The sequence below is a fragment of the Hippoglossus stenolepis genome, chromosome 6 (assembly GCF_022539355.2).
Source record: "Hippoglossus stenolepis isolate QCI-W04-F060 chromosome 6, HSTE1.2, whole genome shotgun sequence".
Taxonomy (NCBI): Eukaryota; Metazoa; Chordata; class Actinopteri; order Pleuronectiformes; family Pleuronectidae; genus Hippoglossus; species Hippoglossus stenolepis.
In genome coordinates this window covers 22,109,737-22,135,578 of record NC_061488.1, presented here as the reverse complement: position 1 = coordinate 22,135,578, position 25,842 = coordinate 22,109,737, and the positions used below count along the sequence as shown (strand labels likewise).

The window sequence follows — 25,842 nt, the reverse complement described above, 5'->3', positions numbered from 1 at the left end:
TGAAGTTATAGCCCACCCGGGAATTGAACCCACAACCACAAAGGCACATTAGCAGCGGTGAAAAAGTGATGCGGCACAGTATCATGTCAGCCTCTGTCCCGGAGGTGGCATGAGCCCGCTGTTGTACATTCACAGGCACTAAAGAAGGACTATTTCTGCATCGGTCCATCCTCACCTGACACTGTGCTGACTTTGAAAAGAAGGCTTCAAGGCTTTTTCAGTCCTACTGTCCGTTTGTCTCATCCTTTAATACGCAACAGCTGGGGACTTCAAATGCAAATGAGCACAGAGGAGACATTTTAACGTGTGGAAGTCAGTCTGACGTACAGCCTCACTGAATCATGTTCACTCTAATGCATTCATTTTCTGCATGGTATAACTCTGACAGTAAAAAAAGAAAGGAAGAAGTGCTGCGATTTCTTCAAAAGAAAACCAATCACATGTGCTTCAGATGGAGATGTTAGAATAATGATGATATTATATATATTATGTATAACATCATGCTTTACATATTCTGGATCTATTTTGGCCTCTTAAAAACCTACCTGCTGTATCAGTGATGGGGAACATTCAAGCACTTTTAATGGACCATATCAGATACGATATAAAGTCCTGTCCACTATCTGTCCTTTTTCTGCAATAGATGGGAAAGCTGTCAAAAACATCTGAGCTCCATTAAAACTCTCATCCAATGTACAGTGTTGTGAGAGCTCACAGCAGCCAGCGATGGTTTATCCTTGTGTGGCGGTGGGCGATGAAGAGGAGCTAAAAAGATTACAGTAATTTTTCAAGTGCGGCGGCTGATTAAAATCCAAAAATAAAACTTGAAAATGTGTCTTTAATGCTGAAGACAAAACAAACGGTATAAGACTGACATGTCCTGCATTAATGTAGGCTCACTATACCGTAGGCTAATGGCTGCATTCATAATGCGCCTTTAAACTTTAAGTGATTTACAATTTGCCTCTCATTCCCTCAGTGACACAGGGATGACAGTGAGCTACCGCTGGGGTTAGTATCTTGCTCAAGGACACGGTGACTGGTATATGACTCACTCTCTGAGCATCAGCCACTGTGTTAGGTGCAGTAGTGTTGTGTAAAATAAGTTTTTTTTAAAAAGTTATGAGACTTTTATATTTATTTATTTTATTTTTTATTTATTAGGCCAATACATCTTCTTCTTCAGAGAAATTGATTGTGATACATTACTCTGGTGGCTTGAATCTGCATGAATATTATACATGAGGGTCTATGTATTAACTTGATCTCTTCTTAAACAACCATCCAGAAAAACACATCTATAAAACCTTTATTTAAAACTTGTTTTCACCTTCACTGAATTATTGTGATCTGATTTTTATGAATGCACCAGTGAGAATTGTATTGTATTACTGGTTGGGGAAATCTTGTCCATCACAGTACATTGTATGATGCTGCTAATGATGTCTGCAGACTTTGACATTGGCTGGCTTTTATATATAAAACTCTCCTTGGGTTGGTTCCTTCTGACCTGTGTACATACATGTGTACAACCAAAATCAACATGGCCTAAGCTCTCACATGATTTAAAAAATGTTGGTCCTACGGAAAAGATTTAAAATAAGCTGCCCCCTCTTCCTGAAGTAATCCAAGGACATGACATTGTCAGTGATGGTAAATATTGAGGAATTGTAATGTGATGTATAACAGCTGTATTTGTTAGTATTGTTTTTATTGTAACAGTGTTTTGCTGCCTACTCGGTCGGGTCTCTCTTCTAAAAAACATTTTAATGTAAATGAGAGTTTTCTCTGGTTGAATACAAAAAACAAATACATACATATAAAGTTGCTTTAAATGTTGATATACAACACCTTAAGTCTTAATTTATATCTGTTCATTAGTCTCTCTCTCTCTCTGTTTGCCCCTCTATGTACCTCACTCTCTCTCTCTCTCTCTCTCTCACACACAAGGGGTTTGACGGCGACAGCACTTTTTTAGCTGGCTGACGTACACTAATGTACTAATGGAGAGAGAGAGAGAGGAGATATGGAGAATTAGGGAGAGGGGAGAAGGACAGTTCAACACACACACACACACACACACACACACACACAGGGCGGGAAGTTCTCGGGGGAGCCAGATTTGCAGCACCTCAGCTGGTGGAGAGAGAGCTGAAGGTGACATATAAGTGAGTGTGAGGGAGTGTTGGGATACACACAAAAACTATAAGACCAGGGAACAGCGAGTGCAGTGAGGTACTAGAAGAGAGAACCGGAGGATAATTCAGTCAAACACTAGCACCGCTCACAGCAGAAATATTATCTCTGCATGATTTACACAGTAGACTTCCCTCAACAGCCTCTCACAAAAGCTTCTCTCACACATTCATTTATTTAGGCTCACACACACCTGCAAAAAACACTGCTCCACAGACATATGGATGTGTATTATTACATAGATGCTGTATAGCATTGTGGCAAGTTCGCACACACGACACGGTGTAAACTTTCAGAACACACCTTTGAGCATGTGCAATGCATGTGTGATGTGTGTGTGTGTGTGTGTGTGTGTGTGTGTGTGTGTGTGTGTGTGTGTGTGTGTGTGTGTGTGTGTGCTCAGAGCCTGCGGGAGTCACTCTGGTAGGAAGCTCCATGCAGGAATAAATGACACCAATCTCGCACAAGGCCTCAGAAAAGCCTGTTGTGTATTCTGAGGAAACCGATAAGACATTATTCCGCTAACTTCTAGTTAATGAGATAAAGATGGAATTAGTGTGTGCAGGTGTTGTGCTCATCTGCTCATTATGAGTTTGTATCGGAGAGAAGAGACACTTCAGTCGCTCACACACAAAACAGACAGCGGCCCGACCCAACATTATCAATCATCTCCAGCTTGGTGTTTTTGCCATTTAACCAGGCTGAGCAGCCGATGCGCTGCTTCAATCATCATCTGCCAGTCTAAATGCTACTGCTAATTAGCATTCACATGCTAAATTACCTCCCATCCCATGTTTCCTGATTAGTCTTAATCATTCTGACAGCAAGTAATACTGCTAAGCTTGCAGAGCCAATACACGCACGGCCACCTGAAACTCCAGGAGGAGATCTGAGGCGCTCTCATTGGCTGGATCCAGGGAATTGAGGAGGTTGATACACTGCTTCGACAAGTGGTTCCCAACCCGAGGGCACAACCCCTCCAATGGATCATAAGCTTCATATGAGCAGTCTCAAATTGATTCACAGGCATTAAAAAAATCTTGTCAGTCTAACTGACTTTTCTCTAATTATTGCTGTCTGTGTCAAATACTGGATGGTTCTGTCTCTTCAGGCGTCTACCAGTTATTCTGTTGAAATAGTAAAGACAGATATAGAAAGGAAGAAAATCACTCAATGATGGAAGAAGAACTCGGCTCATTGAGTCAAGTAAACGTTTAAATAAACAATGTAAAATATTCTTTATAACTTTATAAATACACTACAACTAACATCATATTATATAGGACTACTACCACTGACATTATATACTATATCTATACACTAACAGTGAAACTATGCAGTGATTTATACTACGAGCGACCTAACGTACTATATAACATACAATACAACTGGAATTATGTAGCTACTATATTATAAACAATACCACTGCCATTATATACCACTTGATATACTACCAGTGACATTATGTATATACACTATCACTGACATTGTATACCATTTTATATACTAACACTGACATATACCATTTTATATACTACCACTGACATTATGTACTATAGTTTAAACTACCACTTACATGACATACTATATAATATACACTACCACTGACATTATGTACTATATTATATACACTTCAACTGACATCATATATTATGTTATATACTACCACTGACAACTGTATTATGCACCACCACTGTTGTAACACTGAACCGTGTAACATTTTACTGCTTGACTAGTTGATATAGAGCAAGTTTACATACAGTTAGCTAGACCAATACATTCTTGGACTTTCAAGTAATGATTGTGAGTAACTGGATAATTTGACGTCTCTGGGCTTCCACCAGATATTCAAATGAAATTTAGATGTGAACTCTACCTTTGGTGGAGCTCCTCTAAACTCAATGTAGTGAAGTACGATTACAAAAGTGCAATATTTCTATGCCGCACACAACATACTTTATGTTAGACAGGCAGTGAGGTAACTTTTATATAGTGTTAGAATACGGTGGGAGATTATCATACAATACACACAGCAGTGAAGGTTAGGGGTAGGGTAGGTGGATGAGGAAATGTACTGTGTGTCACGTCTGTGACAAACAACAAGTGGAACATCTTGCGTTGGATAATCGGAGTGGGAGTGGGAGGGGGCGAATGAGATGGCAGGAGCAGGTGAACTCCTGTTTCACCTCCGCAGCTCTGAGAAGCCCCGAGTCTCCCCAGTCTCACTCGTCTCCTTGTCTCGAGGCAGTGAAGTGCCAGCGTCGTGTCAATCAACCTGTTGGCACGGTTACCTCGGTAGTGCTGTACTCCAATCCTGTCACTCAGGCTATCTTCCAAGATTGAAACGATGGGTAAAGTAATTGGATTTGCTGCTAGCAGGGAAATGATGAAATGACATGAAACCACCCCCCCTTTCCCAACCACACACACACACACACAAACACACACACACACACACACCTTCACACAGCTCGGAGTAAATCTCTCTCTCTCTCTCTCTCTCTTTCTCTCTCCGTCTGTCTTTGTTTCTGAAACCTGGAAATACCACAGGCTGTCGAGGAGTTTCTTTTCTTCTCCCCTGATGTGGCAGGAGCGCCTTGTTCTCCCAGGTAGACAAAAGAGGCGACGACATGAGGGGAATTAAAGGATTTCCAGGTTTTTACCGAGATCTGAGGAGGGTTTTTTTTTTTTATGAATGTGTGTGGTAAACGGAGCACAAGGCAGCGCACGGTGCAAATAAGTACCCCAACCACTCCTCGTCTACACGTTAAGCACTGTCAATAGAATTTTTCCTTTTAACTTGTACTCTCGCCAAACCGTCTCAATTGCCCCCTGGTGGCTGCAGCATTGGTCAAATCATATTAATCAATAGTTTAAATATACCTCCTCCTCCATATTAGTAGAAAAGTCATGGTACAGTTTAAACAAATTGTTCTCATCAATAGTTTCTGTCATTTTAGACAGTTCTTATCACACTGATGTATGTACAAGTGTTTTTTATGCATTTTTGCATTCATTTTGATTTATATTAGTTATTTGTAAAAAATAAGGTAAAATGTCATGATTGACACCTGAGACTGACCCATGATTGGTCGAGTGTATCGGCGGAACTTTGCTGCTTGGGCAATGTTCCACATTAAGGTTTCAGTTGCAATTAACTATTATTTTTATAATCTACTAATCTGCTGAATAATTTCTTAATTTATCAAAGCGGCACATTCCTATTGCAGAACTAACTGAAATGATTAATCTATTATCATTAATATAAAATAGTTCATTATAAAATGGGACTCATCAATTCAGTGATTAATTGTTCCTCTATTGTTGCATCTGATACACAGACCACCGCGTATGCAGTGCCAGTATTTTGTTATTGTCTTCTCTCTGATAACAACTGTATATTAACAAAGGCCAAACTGTGCCATTAAATAAGAAAATGTCCACTGTTTTGACACAGGGTTGTTAATCAGAAAAAACGTGAAAAGACTTTACAAACAGAATGATAAGTTTAACTGTTTTAAATTGAGAACTGCAGTTTACAAGGAGAGCTAATAAAACACGTTACTCAGAAACTCAACAGTGATGGAAATGTCCGAGGGATTTTGCACATATGCTGTGTGCATCCTGATTGTGTTGACGTCAAGCAGCATGGATTAACGCTGGTGCACGTCACAGCTCCATCTCTCTCACAAAGCACATAGATGCCAACACTTGCTCAATGGACTGTCGATAGGTTTAAGATTTACACTAGTGATTATATATTCATAGATCAATCGATACGGGGAGTCTAGCAGCCGAGACATGTCCACGCAGGCGAACACGCATTTAGCAACGTTCACATTGTATGAATTCTAATGAGTGTGAGCGGGCGCCTGTGTAGACGTCGATACACTGCAGCTTTACATTTCATTAGGCCAAGGAGCACAGTTTAACTCCCAATGAATAGCAATAAAACCACACAGCCCGGAACCATCTCTCTCCATCGGCCTCAGCGTCTTTCTCTCTTTTTCCTCGTCCTAACTCTACCCCCCCGTCCTCCTCCGTCCTGAGTTTTACTCTGTACTAATCTAGTTCAGCCGTTTAACACTTGTTCTCTAATTCATTTGGAGAGAAAAAATTTAATTTACAACCAAACTAATCAACTCTCGGTTCAGAGGAAAGACTTACCAGGCACAGACAAATGTAAAAGCCTCATAAAGTAACTACAGTGTGAGTCACTGCTGATTTATAGTAATTGTTGCCCTGTGTCGCCATTTCCCTGCTCACGCACAGACGACTGCATGTTGCTGCAGCATCTGCATTGATCTGTGCGAGGACACCGGCAGCCTCCACCTCCGTGTTCACCTTCCCTCATCCCCGAGCACAGGAAGACTCGCCGGCTGAGGGGAAATGGGATTCCGATCAGTGGGATATCATCCGGGATCTGCTGACCCCACACGCTCAACACACCCACAAATCATCCGTCTGCACACACACACACATACAGACAGTCCAGGGGTCAGGCGCAAGGACTAGTGGACTAGGTTTCAGTCGACATAGCAAAACGCCAGAGACAGGAAGCTATAAGGAGGCGTGTGTGTCTCTGCGCGGGTGTGTGTGTTGTGCATATCATCATAGCTTCTAAGAAAGCACATTTCCCTGACTACAGAGACACACAGAGCTAAATCCTGAGTGGTCATATTCAAACTACACTGAATAATGTAGATGCCTTTTAGTTTAGTTTAATAGAGCGTGACAGAAAGTAGAATGTAAACACGTTGAGATAATTTGAAATAAAGGACACAAGCACCTACAAAATAATAGTGGACTTCAAAGAACATTCTGGAAACTTTTCAAAGTTAAATGCCAATGACATTAAAATATGCATCTAACTTTTGTTATTTCATTATTTTAAATTATGTATGTATTAATTCAATTATGATTCTTATCCTCAGGTGATTGTTTATTGGAGTATCTGGAACACGGACACACTCCGACGTGTCCTGCTGAGGAAAGAAGTGGAAAAAAATAGAAGAAGAAACACGCTCGCAGCGGCTCAGTGGGAACTCAGATGAAGGAGTAGCTGATTGGCACACGCACCATGCGGTCTACTCAACAGGGGTACTTGAGGTGCACACACATACACCTACTGTAAACCCACAGGCACACACACAAAGGGACGCCATGCTGCCACGCTCTATGCTGAACATGACGGGAAATTACTGCTATTACTACTTACTGCTAGATTTTGAGGCTCCCGTTGCAACACTAAGCACAGACCACACACACACACACTCATGCACATTATTGGGATTCTTATCGGCTACGGTACTCAGAGGACCAATAAGAAATCATCTTCACGCCCACCTACAGGCAACACAGAAACCCTCCCTGGCTCTTGGCAGACCCTGGGAGTGGACCACCACACAACACTCAGCAAGGTAAAACGCACACAGCTCCAGATTGTCAAGCAGCATGAGCTCCACGCCACACATCACCCAAAGAATCACTCATACACACACACACACACACACACACACACACACACACACACACACATTTACAGCTGATGCAATGAGATTTTTGATGACAAAAGTATTTGTCAACAACACCAAAACCAAAGACTTTTGAAAACACATCACAATATGACACAACGTTGTTCCAAAGTGAAAATGGTTTTCTACAATGCACAACACAGACACACGGACACACACACGGACACACACACGGACACACACACACACACACACACATTTTTGTACTTCTATCTTAGTGAGGTCACTCATTGGCATAATGCATTTGTCAGCCTCTTACCCTAACCTTAACCACAACAACTAAATGCCTAACCATAACCATAACCCTAACTCTAACCCTAACCCTAACCCCCAAACCAAGTCTTAACCCTCAAACAAGCCTTTGAAAAAGTGAGGATTGGCCAAAATGTCCTCACTCTGCAAGGACTATGCTCAAAATGGTCCTCACAATGTAGAGTACAAGTAAACACACAAACACATTCTCTATCTCTCTCACTGACTCACTGTGATTTATATCTCTCACCATTCAAACTGTATAAGCAGCATCCGGTGACAAAATCCAGAGAAGACACAATGAAAAATAGCACACTGGAGTCACATCAGATGGAAATCCTATTAAATTGTGTCTGCAAAACAGCATTCTTCCTCTAGCTGTGATATTTTTATTAAAAAAGTAAGGTTTTGACCCAAACTTGATTAAATGTTTTAAGAGTTTTCCCAGCCACACAGCCATGAGATCAGAAGTAGAGTTCCAAGGTTTTCACATCAAAACCACCATAGCGATTTCAAACTGCGTGTAGACACAAACACAAACTTCAGGAGACCTACCTTCTTCATGTGTCCGCTGCGAGTGCCTGTGAACGCCACAGTGTGTCCTCGGTAGTCATAGGCCGCCACGGAGGTCATGCCGTCGTCCTTGTCCACGTAAAGCGGGATGCCCTCGATGGCTGTGGTGCCCCCTAGAGGCTGGTTGAAGTCCTGGCCGCAGAAGTTATCGTCTATCTGCAGAGGCTGGGGTGTTCAGAGAGGGGTGAGGAGAGAAGGAGAGAACGCCATTAACACCTTTTAAATCTCTTTCTTTAAAATAACATTAATTCTTAAATAAGGGGGAGGCTTTCCATCTCCTCAGCACTTAGGAGACGTTTTATGGTGCTGGAGCGAAGCCAAGCCGCTGCAGATTCAGTGAGAAATGGTGTGAAATTAATGGGCGTCGTTAGGAAAATTAACTTCAGTTTCTTCAACTCCCTCCTATAGGACTTTTTTGAAAAGCGATCTAATCTCACCGGTACGCGCTGAAGTCTTCTGTGATGGGAGGTTTTCCCCTCCGTACACTCCTCCTTTGATTATTTCATAGGACATGATGTCAACCCGAGCAATTTAGCATCTCAGCATGGTTCGAATGGATGAATGAACAGCTGTTTGTTAATGTTTTAAATATTGATTTCTTTGTATACAGCGTTGGCAGTGTTGTTTCTAATAAGAGACAAGCCAATATGGGGAGTAAATCAAAGGGAACTGGAATAAACATGGAGGGGGAGGGGGAGCGTACGAGCAGGACAGTGGTGCAGATGACAGAGAAATGACAGGAAGTAAATTATAGGTCAGATTAGCATACCATAATCAAAGTGTCTCGTACAGGCACCCAGATATGCTGATATGTCACGTCTGATTTATGAACATACCGTGTGTGTGTGTGTATGTATGCGGGGGGGGGTGTAATAGGCATGCCATTAAAAGCCTGTGATAGGTGTGTACGCATCAGGAGGTTCCCCTGACTCTGACATGTGTATGAGAGATAATCGACAGCATCTGTATTACCGGTACTACGTGACACACACAAATGCACACACACACACACATACACACACATGGACTCCTGATGAAAAGCACACAAGAAAAAAGACACAACTTCAGTTCCACCTCTGACAGGAGATTTAAGAAGAACACACATTGAGATACAAATAGCATATTCGCAATAGTCAGGTGTCAATCAAAATGTAGCCTAAATGAAAGAAATCAGTGAAATATAATCTGATTTCACACACATTACCCACTAATATGATTTTAGGAGGCAGGTGGTTCACTGAGACAAAACAGCTGGTGGTCCATTGAAGGTAGAAAATATGGTGGAAAGATGGTTTTTTGTTTCATGTATTAATTTGAACAACACAGATCTGATGATCTATTTTAAGACTAGTCATCTGAGAAAAAGCTTGACAGATGTTTAAACCACATGTTTCACACCAGGATTCCTCTTTGTCCCATCGCAATTTGTTGCACTTTGTCGTAGCAATACAACCATCATGTCCACAAAAAATTTGTTTTTGCACTTCTAACATTTTATTAATGTGCAAATTGACACCTGCAGTGAAAACCATGCGAGAGAAAAAGAAAAGATGCTCAGGAATAATCACACAAACCTTCAGAGGGAATTCACTTATAGACTAAATTTAAATCATGTAAACAGCAACACATAAACTTAAGGCTACACATTCGCAGGGAAGGTAATTGTGCGCACACACACACACACACGCACACACACACACACACACACACACACACACACGCAAACACACACATTCCCTTGACAGCTTTGCAGTTTTGTAGGGGTGGTGTGATTGATTAGTCTTTATGGAGATACTTTGTCTTGTAATGAACAAGAGAAAGCTGGCATGTTCATTTGTGTTATTGTGCGGGGCTTGATCGTGTGTGTTTGTGTGTGAGTGTGTGTGTGTGTGTGTGTTATGCAGGCTTAAATAAATTTTGCCAAAATGCCTGTGGCGGACATTGTCTGCCTTCTACCAGACTTTCAAAGGCAGCTAGAAAAAACAGCAAGTTTAACTTGAATGAACAAAGACACAAAGTGAGTCAAAGGGAGTGAGGGAGGGGGTGACACACACACACACACACACACACACACACACACACACACACACACACACACACACACACACACACACACACACACACACACACACACACACACACACACACACACACACAGCTTTGGCTTTTGCATGATTTACATAAACATGTTCTAAATTTTGGAAATGTTTTGCAAGTGATTTGAGTGATGCAGAGAAGATGGAGACAGATATGAGGAAGAGGAGAGAAAGGGGGGTAGGAATGCAGGAATAAAGAGCGAGAGAGAGAGAGGGGGGAGGAAGAGGGAATAGAGTATAGAAAGAGATGGCCATGCCTCAGTGACAATGTGAACCCTGGCCTTGTATCCCTGCCACAGTCGCCCTTCGTTTCCTCTGATAAAGACCAGAACCAGATCTCTATCCATTTCTTTCACTCACTTCCCCCTCTTTCTTTTTCTACCACCTTTCCCAACCTTGTTTTCCCTCTTTCCCCTGCATGCTCTGTATTAATACTTTTCCCTCATCGTTTTCATTTTTGGTGGGAACTCATGTCCTTCCCAGAGGGTTAGTCTGTTTACCCTGCTTTCACATGCCTGCAGCTGTCTGAGACCGTCTTTCTTTCCTTCTTTCGTTCCTCCCTTTATCGGGATGATGATCACAGGTCACATGATGGTTGAGGTACATGACTAGGGGTCAAAGCATTGCTATCGAATATCTATACCACTATTGTTCTGCTGCATCAAAAAAAACGGCTGCTGTCCAAAGCAAAAGTCTGAAGAAACACAACCCGGGTAGAAAAATGTTTATAATAGTAACTCGCTGTACCATCGTTGGGCCTGGATTTATTTACAGCAGGCGCTTCACTCTTGTAAACTCATCTGCATTCCCAGTGTTTGTCATGCTCGCGCTGACGTGAGATCGCCATCTTCCCATCGCCGTCGCCGGCATGCTGGGGATGCTAATGGTTTGTTATGTTTAGCCTGACTTGCATCATTACCATAGAGTCAACAGCTCAGATTGAGGCACAGTGGAGCGTTCAGTCGACGTGTTTTCACTGCAGACAAATGTGGCTTCACACAGACTTGGCATCTGCTGGCTGTTTTGTGCCTTGTAGACATGTAATTCCTACAGTCTGCTCTGTCACTCCTCCGCTGCGACTCATTGAGGAGACGCTGGAAAAATTATAATCAATGATACAGACATGAATGAAAAGCCTTCAAAAATACATCTGACCACCGTGTGCTCACATTAATGTCTATGACTAAAAACAGGTAGTCATGATCATGTATGACATTATATACATATATAAAATATTAACCAATGTAATAATTATTCAATCATGTTTAATGCAGGTCCACACGGTGACCCCAATGACACAACACTGTGCCTCATACACTGTGATCTGGTTGCAAGTGTAAATGCACAAAGTGTTTGAGACAGACCGAAACCCCATGGATGTACCAAATGCACCCACATGTCAAGCAGGTGTAAAAGCCCCTGTCTCTTCCTGACACATGTGTACGCTTGTCTCCTGCCCTGAGCTGTCACTCTGCAAATCCAGGACACCGTCAGTGGATATAACCACTCGCAGGGTCGGTCCCCTGTGACAGTGGCAGCCAACGTTACAGTGTCATTGGCTGGTGTCCCTGTTGCTCCTGAGAAAATGACCCCAGCGATTTTGGGACAAACAACCATGCCCGTGTTACTCTGAGCTGCTGTGGCATTTATCTGATCCCTGATCAGCCCAACCAGTGACTGATGTGTGTGAGGGAGAGAGCAGGGACATCCTGGTGCAGCTATACTGGTTGTTTGAGTGTTTTTGGACAGTTAAACACTAACAAGTGCATGACCACCACTCTCTGAACTGGAGTAGTGCAAAAAGTAGCCAAAGAAAACCAAGACGGATTCCAGATTTTTGATCTGACCAATAGAGTGTAAGCGTAAGTTAAAGTGCATGAAGAGCATCTCATTCAGATGCAGTTAGAATGACTTTGAACACGCACTTCACATTGGTCCATCCAGGTGCACTGTTGGACCTCGTGTGTACTGTATGTCCAAGAGAGGTTTGACATTAGGATGTGCAGCCAAGGCCATTTCTGACTAAATCAAGACATCCACTGGACTTGAGCACACTTTGATGAAATTATCATTATCATTAGACATAAAGTTAAGTGACTGTGGATCGGGAGGTAGAGGGGGTTGTCCACTAACCAGAAGGTTGGTGGTTTGATCCCTAGCAACTCCACTGTGCAGTCTGAAGTGCCCTTTGGGTGAGATACTGATGGCTGTGACGACAGTGTATGACCGATTGCGTGAATGGGTGAATGCGACTTGTACTGTACATACGTGTTGAGTGGTCTGGTAAAGCACAGTTATATAAACACAGTCCATTTACCAGTTAAGTTACTCAAGACAGAATTGAAATGAAGACGTCTTGTCCAACACATTACTGTAATACCTCAGCTCACTGAAAGCTAGGGTTGGTCATGCCTGAGATGGTGCCAGTATGTTAATAACAAAATAACAGTTTGTTTGATACTTTACGTTAAGCATGACAAACTTATCTTTCTCAGATGAAGGAGAAGAAAACCCTTGTAAAGTGTGTCTTATGAGGACTTTGATCTAAATCAAAACAATCTAAACATTAGGTGCATTCATACCTGAAAAACATGATTTCTATTTTTGGATTGGATGTGGATTGGATCCCATTACATTTTTATGACTTGAGAATCTTCACCTATGATTATACAGGCTTTGCTGTAAATCTGTGTCAGAGTCCTTTACTGGGTCTCTAACATAAGGTGACCTGCTGTAGTCTTTTATTAGGTCTTTTATAAGCTCCATATAGTTTGTCCCTGTTGGCCTGCTGCACCTCTGACCGTGTTATTATTATTAATGCATATCGCTCATGCCCAGTACACTGTACATAGCATCGCACACACCCACACACACACAGAGACACACACACACACACACACACACATTTGTTCTATTTCCAGGGGGTTGGACAAGGACAGAGTCCCCTGTGTTGTCCTTGCTGAAGAACTCTGCTGCACACAGACGCAGGCTGGCCCCTGGCATCACACACACACACGTACACACACAGACACACACACACACACACATAGACTACTGCCAAACTCTGGCTGGGTGAATGATGACTGGGTGATGAGGGAAAGAGTGGGGCAAGTGAGATCAAGGGAAAGGAGAGGAGACGGGGAGAGAAAGCCATGGAAGAAAGAGGGAGATAGAGGGGAGGGACATGGGGGAAGGCTAAGGGTCAACAGTGCTCTTGTCGCCACTAATGAGCCTCAACCCAGGAAGAGAGAGGGAGAGAGATAGAGAGAAGGAGAGAGAGCGAGTTTGGATTCATGAATTCTCCATTAAGCGTGTGCACATGAGAGCCGCACCGAGCAGAATGTGGTTACAACAGATGTGGCACTGGAGAAAACGTGTTACCTGCATCCCTTGTAAAACTACAATCACAGTAAACGTCTGTCTTTGTTGTGCCTTCTTTTCTCTATAGCTGCACTCAGATTTGCACGGAAGTCCAGACATTTTTCAGAAAGGGGCTGTCGATGAGGATGCAAATGTCCAAGACCAAGTGTTACAAACACTTTTTAGAACTTTTGGTGCCAGCCCCCTCTGAACAACCCCAGCAGCGTACACGGAAAATGTGCAAGTGAGCCCCTGTGAGAATAATGTGGATGACGTTTCTAACACAAGAGGAAAACGAAACTGGAACAACACAACTATCTCAGAATTGAACGAGGTGCCAAACACGTAGAAGACACATTTTAAAGACTACGTTCGAGAGTCGATGTGCTGTTGTAAACAAAAAAAACGCAAAGGAATATATTTATCATGTCCTTTCTCCTTCATGCTCTACTCAGGCGCCACTTCGCCCCTGAATGCTCCCGACAATTTACTGTTGTTGTGAATGCGTCTGACCCAAACAATCCCCTGCTTCTTCATATGTGAAAGACAAAACCCCGAAAAATGTCCAGACCCAGTTTATGTCTGATAACAGCTTCAGTTTGCACCAATTACTACTTTCAGACTGTTTCAGTATGTACATTCAATATGTGTTTAACATGAATCCATTCAAATGAACCTTAACATAAACAGCTTTGTGCAACAGCCTGAGACCACCTTCCCTTTTTTGGATTCAAAGCTTGGGATCCCACTGTGTACGTATTTCATCTATTGTACTTGAGTTCATTTTACCACAATCAAAACACTTGTGCATATGTAGATTCTAAAACCTTAATAAACATTGCATAAAACATTGGTCCTGTTGTGTTAGTTCATTACAATATGTGTATGTGTGCATCTCTCTTTCCATGTGTGTCTCTCTCTCTCTCTGTTGTCACTTCACTGCAGTGTAGTTTATTGGGAATGAAAGCAGCTACATCCGTCTTATCAACTTCAATTGTCAGCACATTGTTTTTCAAATCCTCGCTCATTTGCAGAGATGTAAGAAAACACTGAGAGATCGCATCCCACATAGGGAGAAAAGGAGAGAATGGGCGAGCTAGAGAGAGTGACCGAGGTAAAGGGGAAGGGAGAGAGAGGGAGAGGGGGGGAGAGAGAGATGTTGTCAACATGGTCTCCAGAGAGCCAGATGTCTCAAGCATCTCATCATACAGCACTGGCATAAACACATCGCTCTAATCCCAGGGTGAATGAGCGAATGTGTGCGAGTGTTTCTCTGAGTGTGTGAGTGGGACGGTGTGTGTGTGTGTGAGTGCGCGCGCATGTATATGTTAAACATAGCTCATGCCTCGTTCCCATGTGAGAAAGATAATGTTGAAGTGTGAGTTGTACCACTGAGACCTTGCCAGCTGATGCAATGAACAACAGAACTTGCAGAGTGGAAAAATGCATTTAATTAAGAGAGGGTTAGTGTGTGTTCATCTGTTTTTTTTAAAGGAGAGGAGATGGGAATGGACTGCCAAACTTCAACAGGTCAACAGCGCACACGCACACACACACACACACACACACACACACACACACACACACACACACACACACACACCCTGGCTGATATACAGGTTGTTGTTGTTATGACTTGGCGTTGCAAGCGGAGAACAACACTGGTTGGCCTTTAGATTCCCCCAGCGAGCCAATATCTGCTCTCTAATTGGTCATTAATGAGTGTATGTGTGTGTGCATGTGTGTGTATCTGTGTTTGTTTGTCATGAAAGAGAGAGAAAGACAGTGTGTATGTGTGTGTGTGTTATAGGGACAGGGGCTGCAGTGGGGATCTTAGACATCTGTCCCATAGACTGGGCCACTCGAAGCCTTGACCCGCTTAAACCCAAACACACACACACACACTTTGTTGATCAATGTGGAAGTGTGTGCATGTGGGTGAGAGAGAGAGTGTGTGTGTGTACTGGGAAAGGGGAAAGTGTACAGCCTCTCCAACATATCCACAGACACACACACACACACTGTGGACTTGGTGCAGACATCTGGCAGTACATTCTGCTCTAATGGAGACAGAACTGCAGGCATCTGCATCTCACACCCACGCACACACATGCACATGCTTTCACACACACACAAAAACACACACATGTCTGACTTTTATTACGTAATAATGACTATTGTAACTTTATAAGCATAAGAAAAGAAAGACAGTTTGTCACAAGTATCATTTGTGTTGATATTTCCCAGGATAATTTAAGGTCGCGTGGATATTGATGCTGAATATTGAGGAATTTAACATGAGTTAAATGACAACACCACCTGTGGTCATGACAAGAGCTAGAATGCAGCCTTGAAACAAGAATGATTTCTGTTTGCTGTCGTCACTTTCAAGTACCATGGGGAGTTTCGGACACAGCGGTGGCGCCATGGTTTGGATCCTGTGGTCAAGTAGCATACACAAAGGGACGCATGTTAATAGACTGTTCAATCATTGCTGGTGGTCGTAATGCAGAGGGGAACATGACTGCTGGCCAGTGTTAAAATATACACAAAGTAGATTTAAAATATCTGAGAATGTCGAATGAAAAGTACAATGAAGGACTAATTTACCCAAAAGCTTGTTTTCATTTAAGGTTTGGTACAGTTCCACGAAATAAAAATACTGGAAGTAAAAATATGTACTTTTTCTCAGTCATTGATGAATAATAATAAATTAATTTATCAATACACACACAAAGAAACATGATTGTAGACGTAGTTGATCTGCTGTTTAATGGAAAGTAGCTAAAACCTGCTCAGGTCCCTATGTGTTGCTAGATAAAGCAATACAACAATTAGCATATGCATGCTATCATAGAGTTTTTGGTATATTTTGTGTTGGCTGGTTTCTGCCCTTTATCCGTTTCGCTCTTACGTCTAAGAATGTAAAGGAAAAGTCAGACCTTGTGCAGCAATATTGGTCTTCTGTGTAAAGTTTAAAAAAAATAAAAATAAAAAAAACGAACTTCATCACTAGGCGCTGTCCTGATGATGTAATACAAAAGGTTCCCACTTTATTTTGAATGACAGCCAGTGAGGAAACTGACACTAACTTCATTACATTCCTTATGGAAATGTGACGGTGTTGGAAGAACAGCCAACAATTTGATGTTTTGTATGGTTCTGTTTCTTGCATAGAGAGCAAGGCATCACTGGACTGATTCTTTATTTATTTTTGCCAAATGGTTTTTTACTTTTCTGCGAGTTCACCAGTGGGGGCAAGACCCTTCTACATTTCAGCATCTGTTGTTTTGGCTCGGGTGAAATGAGGAGTATTGAGTTGGAGATGGAGGGAGAGGCTGGCAGCGAGGAGATGTGCTCTGGTGGAACGAGGAGCTGCAGGCGAAAGAGAGACCGGGAGAGACTTGGGCCCCACAGGTCAGAGGCAGAGGAATAGCTGGGATGCCATGAGATCAACATTTACTTTGCAGCTAGATTTATTCCACACTGGTACTTTGCTCATTCCCTACCCGAACTCCGATCTGGTTTACTTTTATTCTTCGATTCCTTTCGCTGTTTTCGAACATTCTTCCCCTGCATCTTTCTTTATTTTGTCACTCCCCTTCTCTGATTGAAAACACATGTATGGCGCTGTAACATAATGGTGAAAAAGCCTGACTGACCTGCAACCCTGAGGTGTGAACGTGTGTGAAAAAAGTAACAGCCACGTGTGTCTGTGTCAGTTGTAACCCAAACATTTCCTCTCTATTTTCTTTCTTTAAGTAAAAAAAGGAAAGAGTAAAAGATAAAATTAAATAAGAAATGATCCGTTAAGGTCCTAGAATAATCACTTTATTGCCTCCTTTGTTCCTTCCTCCATCGTTCAAAACAATAATCCACACATGCGGGAGGCTTCATCAGCGAGCCTCCATTAGTCACACTCAATATACTGTGAAACACCTTGAAACACTCTTTTGGGATAATTGAGTTTAATTGCAGAGGTTAGACAAGGTGGCTGAATCATGAATGTGAGCCTGTTGCTTTAAGTGCAAAAACAAGGCGGAGGGCGTTCAAAATCCCTGCCAGTCTCGTTTTCTGTATTTTTTTTTTGGCTGTCGTTGCTCCCATGAGAACATTTTCTGGGTCATAATTTCATGAAGGTGTGGAGAAAAACAAAATGCACAAAGTAAAAGGAATCCCGTGGAGAGAGAGAGGCAGAGAGAACTGGAGGAAGTTAGGGCTGAGCTCCAGTGCTCCGGTGTCAGCTGGACATATAGGTTAATGTGCCACAGTGGGACAGTAGCTCACTCTCTTTACCCCAGATCGCCCCGGCCTGCAACTGAGCTGACGCCACATGGAACGCTCCGCTCTGAGGTTTGGCTTCTCTGGCACAGCAGACGTTTGGTGACAGCAGCGATGCAGATTTTAACGATCGGCCGGCTGTGGATGTGGTTTTTTAATGTTTGTGTCCCAAGCATTTACAATTTAATCAAACATGGACTTTTATTTCAATATAAAGGGAGAATTCCACATATCAAAAATCCTGGAATGTTACTTTATATTCATGTTAAATTATAATAATTCACATTTCATCAGTTGTTGGATTTCATAAGGCACATTTACTTATTGTTATTTTTTCATTTATCTTTACTTAAGTAGATGTATTTTCATGTACTCTTTTCTTTTACTCCACTACATATATCAGCAAATATCTGTAGTTTCTACTCCACTTCATTTAATAATACATCACATTACATTCTCACATTGTTTTTTTGTCTTTTTAAAGGCCTATAATTCAGATTTTTTTTATTTGAAACTATTTAAGACCCGCCGAAACCCTTAATCAGCATCAGGCCTGGTCTACATATATATAGTTATGGATTGGTATCAAGCTAAATATTCCCACTGGAATGTCAGGCTTTGCTTTGCTGTGCTCAACAGTGTCTGGTCCACTTGCGCCAGGCTGTCACAATGTTAGAGTGAGTGTGAAAAATGATCTGGCCTCATGAGTGACTCTGAGCTCTCTGACACCTGGACTGGCACATTACACAGGTTCAGATACAGTCAGTTGTCAAACAGGCCCTTTTCACAGCAGACAATTTGACATGTCACAGAGGGAGAAGCACACGTCTAAATAATGTGTTGATTACAGATTCATTGTCAATGTAACCAACTGGAGCTGTTGGATGAGTCAGAATGATTCTACTGTGTTCAAGGCCTTAACTTCTGCAACATTAGCAGTTCCTCACATGTAGCCAGTGAGATCTAAGAAGACTCCACTTTATGAAAACCCCTGTACAACTGCACGTCGGCCAACAACACCATCTTTTCTCCAACGGATATCATCACTTCCAGGAGTCAAACACTCTCCCAGTTCATCTTAGATAATGATAAACTTAAAAGTATTGAACCCAGACTTTCGCTATTTCAATCATGAGGACTACTCCCTACTACATTTAGTAATCTGATATTTCAATGGGCCAGATAATCTTATATTATACGCATTATATAATTACATGATTGCATAATATTATCACTTCCTCCAAGGAGTTTGTTTTCATGTGCGCTCAGCAGGATTATTCAAAACCCCACCTGACAGATTACCAGAAAACTCTGGAGAAAGATGTTGTTTTGGTCAAGCAAGAACCCATTCAACTTTGGTGCAGATCTGGATTAGGGGCAGATCAAGCATTTCTTTTTTTCTCGTTCTTTACCAATGCCGGACAGGACATTTTGCAACATTTTAATTATTTTCGTGTGAATCTTGATGAAAAAAATCCCGACACATTAAGGGATTTGGTATCGATGCTGTAAAATTTTGTGCGGACCCAAATAAAAATCCAGATCTAGTGGAATTAAAGGTTGTTTTGTAGGGGCGTAGGTTTCTATTCAGCTGCTGTATGCTCAGATCAAACTGTTTCCAGTTTTGTTTCCTTGGATCAGAATCAGGGCTAAAATAACTTGATGGGGGACATCCCTAATAGATATCTAAATCTCCATAAATCTCTCGAAACAGATGTCTAGACAGGCAGATGATAGATTCTGTTAAACTTTTGCGTGGGGGACACATCTGCTACTTTTGGCCTACATTTACCAAATGTAGGCAAACATCACATAATATGCGAGTGTGCCAACATGCTCTTTCTATGTAACACAAGCCAGATGATGCTCTTAAAGCCCCACTGTCCATCTGAGCACTGCAGGACTACAATCTGTGTAATCTGAACTAAAGCCCTTCCTGACAGCCATAATCCAATTATTACAGACCACTGCAGGGATTCACCCAAACAAGGGAGCCTGTAAAATACTGTTCAGGGAAAAGTGGAAGGCAGTGAAGGAGCACAGGTCCAAGTAGACACATTTGTGCACATGGCAGCACACACATTGCTTGACATGCTATGCACAATTTAACATTTAGGTGACAAGGTTTTGGTTTTTGTTGTTTGTCCTTTGGAACAGGAAAAATCTAATAAGTATGGTTCAATGTTATTTTTTTTAAACATGTCATTGTGGTATTTGTTTTATTTTAGATGCAGGACATGTTCAATTTACAAGGGGCTCAGTTAGTGCAGTAACTTTCATATGTTCATATGTCATCACATAAATGTGTGAGTGTGTCTGTGTGTGTGTCTGTGTGTGTGCGAGCGTGCGTGCGTGTATGCAGCACACATCTTCACACCCTTCACACAAAAATATGAAGCCAGGAGATATGTTTAAGGTTGATCTCATCTCAAAGCGCCCGCTGCACTGCTAGCAGGAAAACACAAGCACAGCTGAGACAGACTGCTTTAGAAACACACACACACACACACACACACACATAGAAATATATGAATTCTCAAACACATATAAACAGAAACACACATGAATACATTCATGTCTGTCATAAACCTACAAAAAAAGATACAACCCCCAGCATGAACCAGATAAATAAATAATCACACTCTTCATTAGATGCTGCTGGGTCAGCAGTCTGAGTGTGCTGCGGAGATCTGTGTTGACCAGTTGCAGGTTTGAATAAAGTCGAGAAGTTGTTGGATATTTGACCCAGTTAAGCAGTCATGAGAGATATAAATGGGACTTTCACAGTGTTTAGTTCCCTCTGAGCAGATCGTTCTCCGAAAATCAGAGATGATATGATCAAGGAGAAAAGCAAAGTTGGAGGTTATTGAGTCGTTGCAAAACTTAACCACAACTAATTACCGACTTCCTACCGATACAGAACTGTTCATTATTGTGACACTAACACTGACGCTTTTAAACTTCAATATGTCTGTTGATATTTTTGTAGTGTGTCAACATGTGAAATCTCGTTCAGACCACTGGCGAGTTTCAGGGAAAAGGGTCACACAGCTTTAAGGCTAAGCAGCCGCAAGCTCCATAATTCTACAAATCCACAAGAAGCTGACACCATCATGAGCCTATAGCAGCCATTAATCCTTTTTGTCATGTGCTAGAGTTAACAATGAGCACCACTATGCAATAAATTTAGTTCACAGAAACCATTCATACTGTAGTTGGATGCGAGAAATCTCCCCATTGAGAATTTACTATAAATTAGGAGGGTTTCACAGCATGATGGGCCCCGTGTGATTCAGCCCGAGGCGGAAAATATCACAAGACAAAAACATATGGGGAAGTGTTACAGCTGGAGTCATTAAAATGACTGGAGGTGCTCTATGTATGGAGCATTTTGCACCGCCATGCATCAAAATGTCTCGAGAGGCAGAAAACTGCACCTCATCAAAAAGGGTTTCTCCCAATGGGCTGAAGTCTCGACAGCATTTGACAGCAGTTCACCTCAGCACTGCATGCACAAAAATTCATCTCTACAAGTCATTAAATCTCCCACTGAGTCGTGAAAACTTAAAAAGGGAAAAACTCTACCTCGAACCTGAGATAACACCATCTGTTCCCAGCTCCTCGAGAAGAAAATGTCATAATCATGACACATGTCGGCTCCTGAGTGACTTTGGCTCCATTTTCATCGTTTTTATGGTTAAATAATGTCAACGCCTAAGAAAAGGACTTTATTTAAGAGAGTTTCTTCATAAACATTACAATTTCTGTATTTATTTGCAAATTGCTTCGACTAAAACGTACATTAGTTAAAATTGTATTCAAACACGTCTATAGAGGATTATTTCCACTCATGTGTTGGTGTTACAGTGACATTTTTAGTATATAGGTTGGATATCAACACGCTCATCATATTGTTATTTTAGGTACAATAGGCAGCAGACAATGCTGTTGAAGTTAGTTGAAAATAAATTGGCAAAAGAACCAGATATTTGTCAGCAACTGATGGAGACCAAACTAGAGCTAAAACCACAGTGAATTTGGACATTCATAGGACGTCCGAAGACACATATTTGCTGCCTTTTACAAGGTCAAAACATCAACATCAAAAAGAACGTTACGAATGAGAATACCATGTCTGCTAGGAAATTTGAAACTACTCAATGGTGGTGAGTGTCTTGCACAATGTGATACTTTACTGGACTGGATCAACTGGACTTTATCAATGTTTTATCCATTGGTGAGTTGTGTCAGTTTGGTTATTGTTTGCTTGATGGTGATCTGACAGAGGCACTTCTTAAACCTAATTCAGTGACTCTGTCTGAAACGCTTAGAGAGTCGTAGCTCTCCAAAGATAAGTCACATTAATGCACGTTCCTTCACTGAAGTTGTGAACACAGTGAAGTTGTGGACTTATTAATACAACGCTCTTTAGCAATCACAGTATATTTATTTCATAATTGTACGGTCCCATAATTTAAAATCAATTATTTACTTGCGCACAGTGGTTGCTTATCTTTTGCGCTAATGTATAAAATCCTTACAGTTTAATCTCTTATCCCAGCCAACTAGAAATGTTCAAACTGCAAGTCAAATACTTGAAAATGTCTATAATTGGTATCCTGAATGCCTAAAGTAGCTTCTGCCACCTTGTCACTTAAATACCCACAAATGTGAAAAGCAATTTTCTGAATAATACAGGAATATCCCATCAATACCACTTAAACATGTTTTTTTAGGAGCCAGGATAAACCATTTTCATTGCATGCTACATACGGACATTAACAGGCATCACTCATTAACAGATAACGTTTCTTTATCACATATTATGGAAATATCACTGAGCATAATGTAAGTGCAGCCATTAGAACAACCCAGCAGGTCCAAGGCATGATGCAATGTGGGTGATCCATCCACTGAGGCATAGTCTAACGGTAATGAGACGAAAGATACAATAGAAAGAAAGAGCGTGAATGAAGAAAAGGGAAGCGCGCACACACACTCACACACACACACACACACACACACACACACACACACACACACACACACACACAAGCTCGCGCACACACAAACACACGCACACACACAACAGTCACCACCCGCCTGGAAGAAAGAATACAAAATGCCACAGAAATAGACTATAATCCTGGCCAGCAGTGATCAACACTGATAAATATTAATAAGCACTATTATGCTCTGAGAAAAAAAGGGAGAGAGAGAGAGAGCAAGAGAAGGAGAGAAAAGACAGTGAAAGGGGCAGAGAGAGGTAGGGACAGAGAGGAGACAACAACAATAGACTGCTTGCAATATGTTATTGCAAGCAGTTTTCCTTCCGACATCCACCTGGTGTTTTTGTAGACAATGCAGACTCACGTGCCCACACAGACACACACATACACACATTTCTTATTATCAGCCTATTTTCCTATGTTTGCCTCCACTATTGTTTTGTCCCTCTCCTTCACAGGCCAGGATAAGAGGTGGGCACGCACACGCACACACACACACACACACACACACACACACACACACACACACACACACACACAAAGGAGCATCCAATGAGAGGAGAGACGCAGAAAAAAGGAGATAAGGTGAGTCCTAAACTCGCACATGTATATACACAGAGGATAGTATCTCTCCCTCTCTCTCTCTCTCTCTCTCTGTCTCTGCCTGAATCAGTCTCATTAGTCATGCTGAAGCCGTAGCGCTGCTGGGTCGGCCTGCTTACAGAGCTGTAGAGCTGGATGGCAGCCCACAGCCAGCGAAGGTCACCCACCGCTCAGTTTTAACTCTCACAAGACCAACGCCGGCCACTTCTCTATAATGAGTGGACATAAAGATGCATAGGGAGAGACCTGCAGTGTGAGCCACACCCATCGTGGTGTGGATGTGGATTTACAAGCTCCTTTTTTGTACTTTTAGAAAATGTCTAGCTAAGCTCTTCTGTTATCATACATCGTTTCTGAGAAAGACACTGCAAGCAAATGCAAACAAGCTTCATCAGAATGTATCCAAGTTCAGCATCTACAATTCGACATTAAGTCTTATATGAACTGTGTTGTTGATTTGCAAAATCTACAATATATTTGGACATCAAACCTCTGTCCTCAAGTGTAAATAACGTGAGATATTTTCCACAATGCGTCTGCTTCTAGGATTGGTTGGATAATGTATTCATCCAAACCAATCTGAATAAGACATGAAATGACATAGAATCCACTGGCTGGTGAAAGATGTCAGAAATGCAATTTTAAATAAAGGTTATATGGCCATGAAAAAAACATGTGAGCCCAAGATTGACTGACCACAAAGACGTTTGTTGGTAGAAAACCTCTGGAAGTGTTTTGACAAAAAAGGAGCATCTTTAAATATTTACATAATAGGTATGTTGCACTAAAAATCACCATAGTCATCACAAAATCTGACATCAAACCCTACATCCTACATCCGATAGCGACCGAGATTTGATCCACCTTTAACACTGTGACTTTAACAATGCCTTTACCTACAGCTTTCTTTTTGTCTTTGGTTGAGCACAATGCTTCTTTTTGAAAAAGAAAATCCTGTGTCAGATTCAGTGAGCCAGAGTATCAGGTGCTGTACAGGAATCTGTCCAACACGTTCCTCAAACCGACCTGCTGCCCTCAGACAGTATGGAGAAATGTGAGGAGAGATGTTTGCTGGCAGTTTTTAATTACTTGATTAGAGGAAGTGTGTAGAAATGTCCAAATGTTGGCAATGGAAATGGAAACCTGATTTCATTTTGACGTTGGCTGCAAACCCAGCTACATTTACCTGGATTAACCGCCAGCTGTTGTTGAATTCTCACTCTTTATTTCCAGCTATGGTCTACACCAGACTTTGTCCATCTTTCTGTCCATCTTGTATTATTCCATTTGTCCTTCACACAATCCACCGGAGTGTCAATAATGAACTCAAAGCATGGATGACATTGTAGAGACGCTCAAGGACTGAAACATACAAATTAATGTCTCTAGATGACTTTTACTACTTAAGCAATAACAAGATAATCTGAGTTGGACTGATTTCACGTTCATTTATACAGGTGTGGAGTTGTGATCATAAAGTTCTTCCTTTTAGTAGCTATAATCCTGAGGTAGTCAATTGCAATTTATCGCCACATGAAGGCGGGAGCTGTATCATAATTTGTAACGAAAGATTTATATTTCTTACAATAGTAAAAATTTCACAGAGCTCTGGAGCACTTTTTGTAAAATGATCTTCCCAAGGGCTGTGCGGCGTGATGAAGTTTGATAGTTTCCAGGTAGGGAGGAGTGTCTGAGTGTTGACTGACTGACCCGACCTTGTCTCCTGAAATGAGCCGCTATGAAAGGTTCCACATGACACGAGCGCAGAGGCAACAAGCTGTCACCGCTCTCGTCAGGAAACATTGAACATGTCTGTACGAGGGGGATGATAAATTCATCACAGCGGCGTCCCAGAGCGAGCGCCGCTGACACGACCTTGATCGATCGTAGGCCGAACGGCAGATGGTCATAAAGGACAATCATGTAACTGTACGCTCA

General features: G+C 41.8%; 1 protein-coding gene across 2 annotated transcripts in view; it reads right to left on the bottom strand.

Annotated features, from left to right (window-relative positions):
* The window catches only part of LOC118110684 (plexin-A1), a 263,371-nt gene that overhangs the window by 195,475 nt on the left and 42,054 nt on the right, over positions 1-25,842 (bottom strand). For both annotated transcript variants that reach the window (XM_035158633.2, XM_035158634.2), the window contains exon 3: positions 8,538-8,720. In XM_035158633.2, the coding sequence (XP_035014524.2) occupies positions 8,538-8,720 (183 nt within the window). The remainder of the gene's footprint in view (positions 1-8,537; positions 8,721-25,842) is intronic.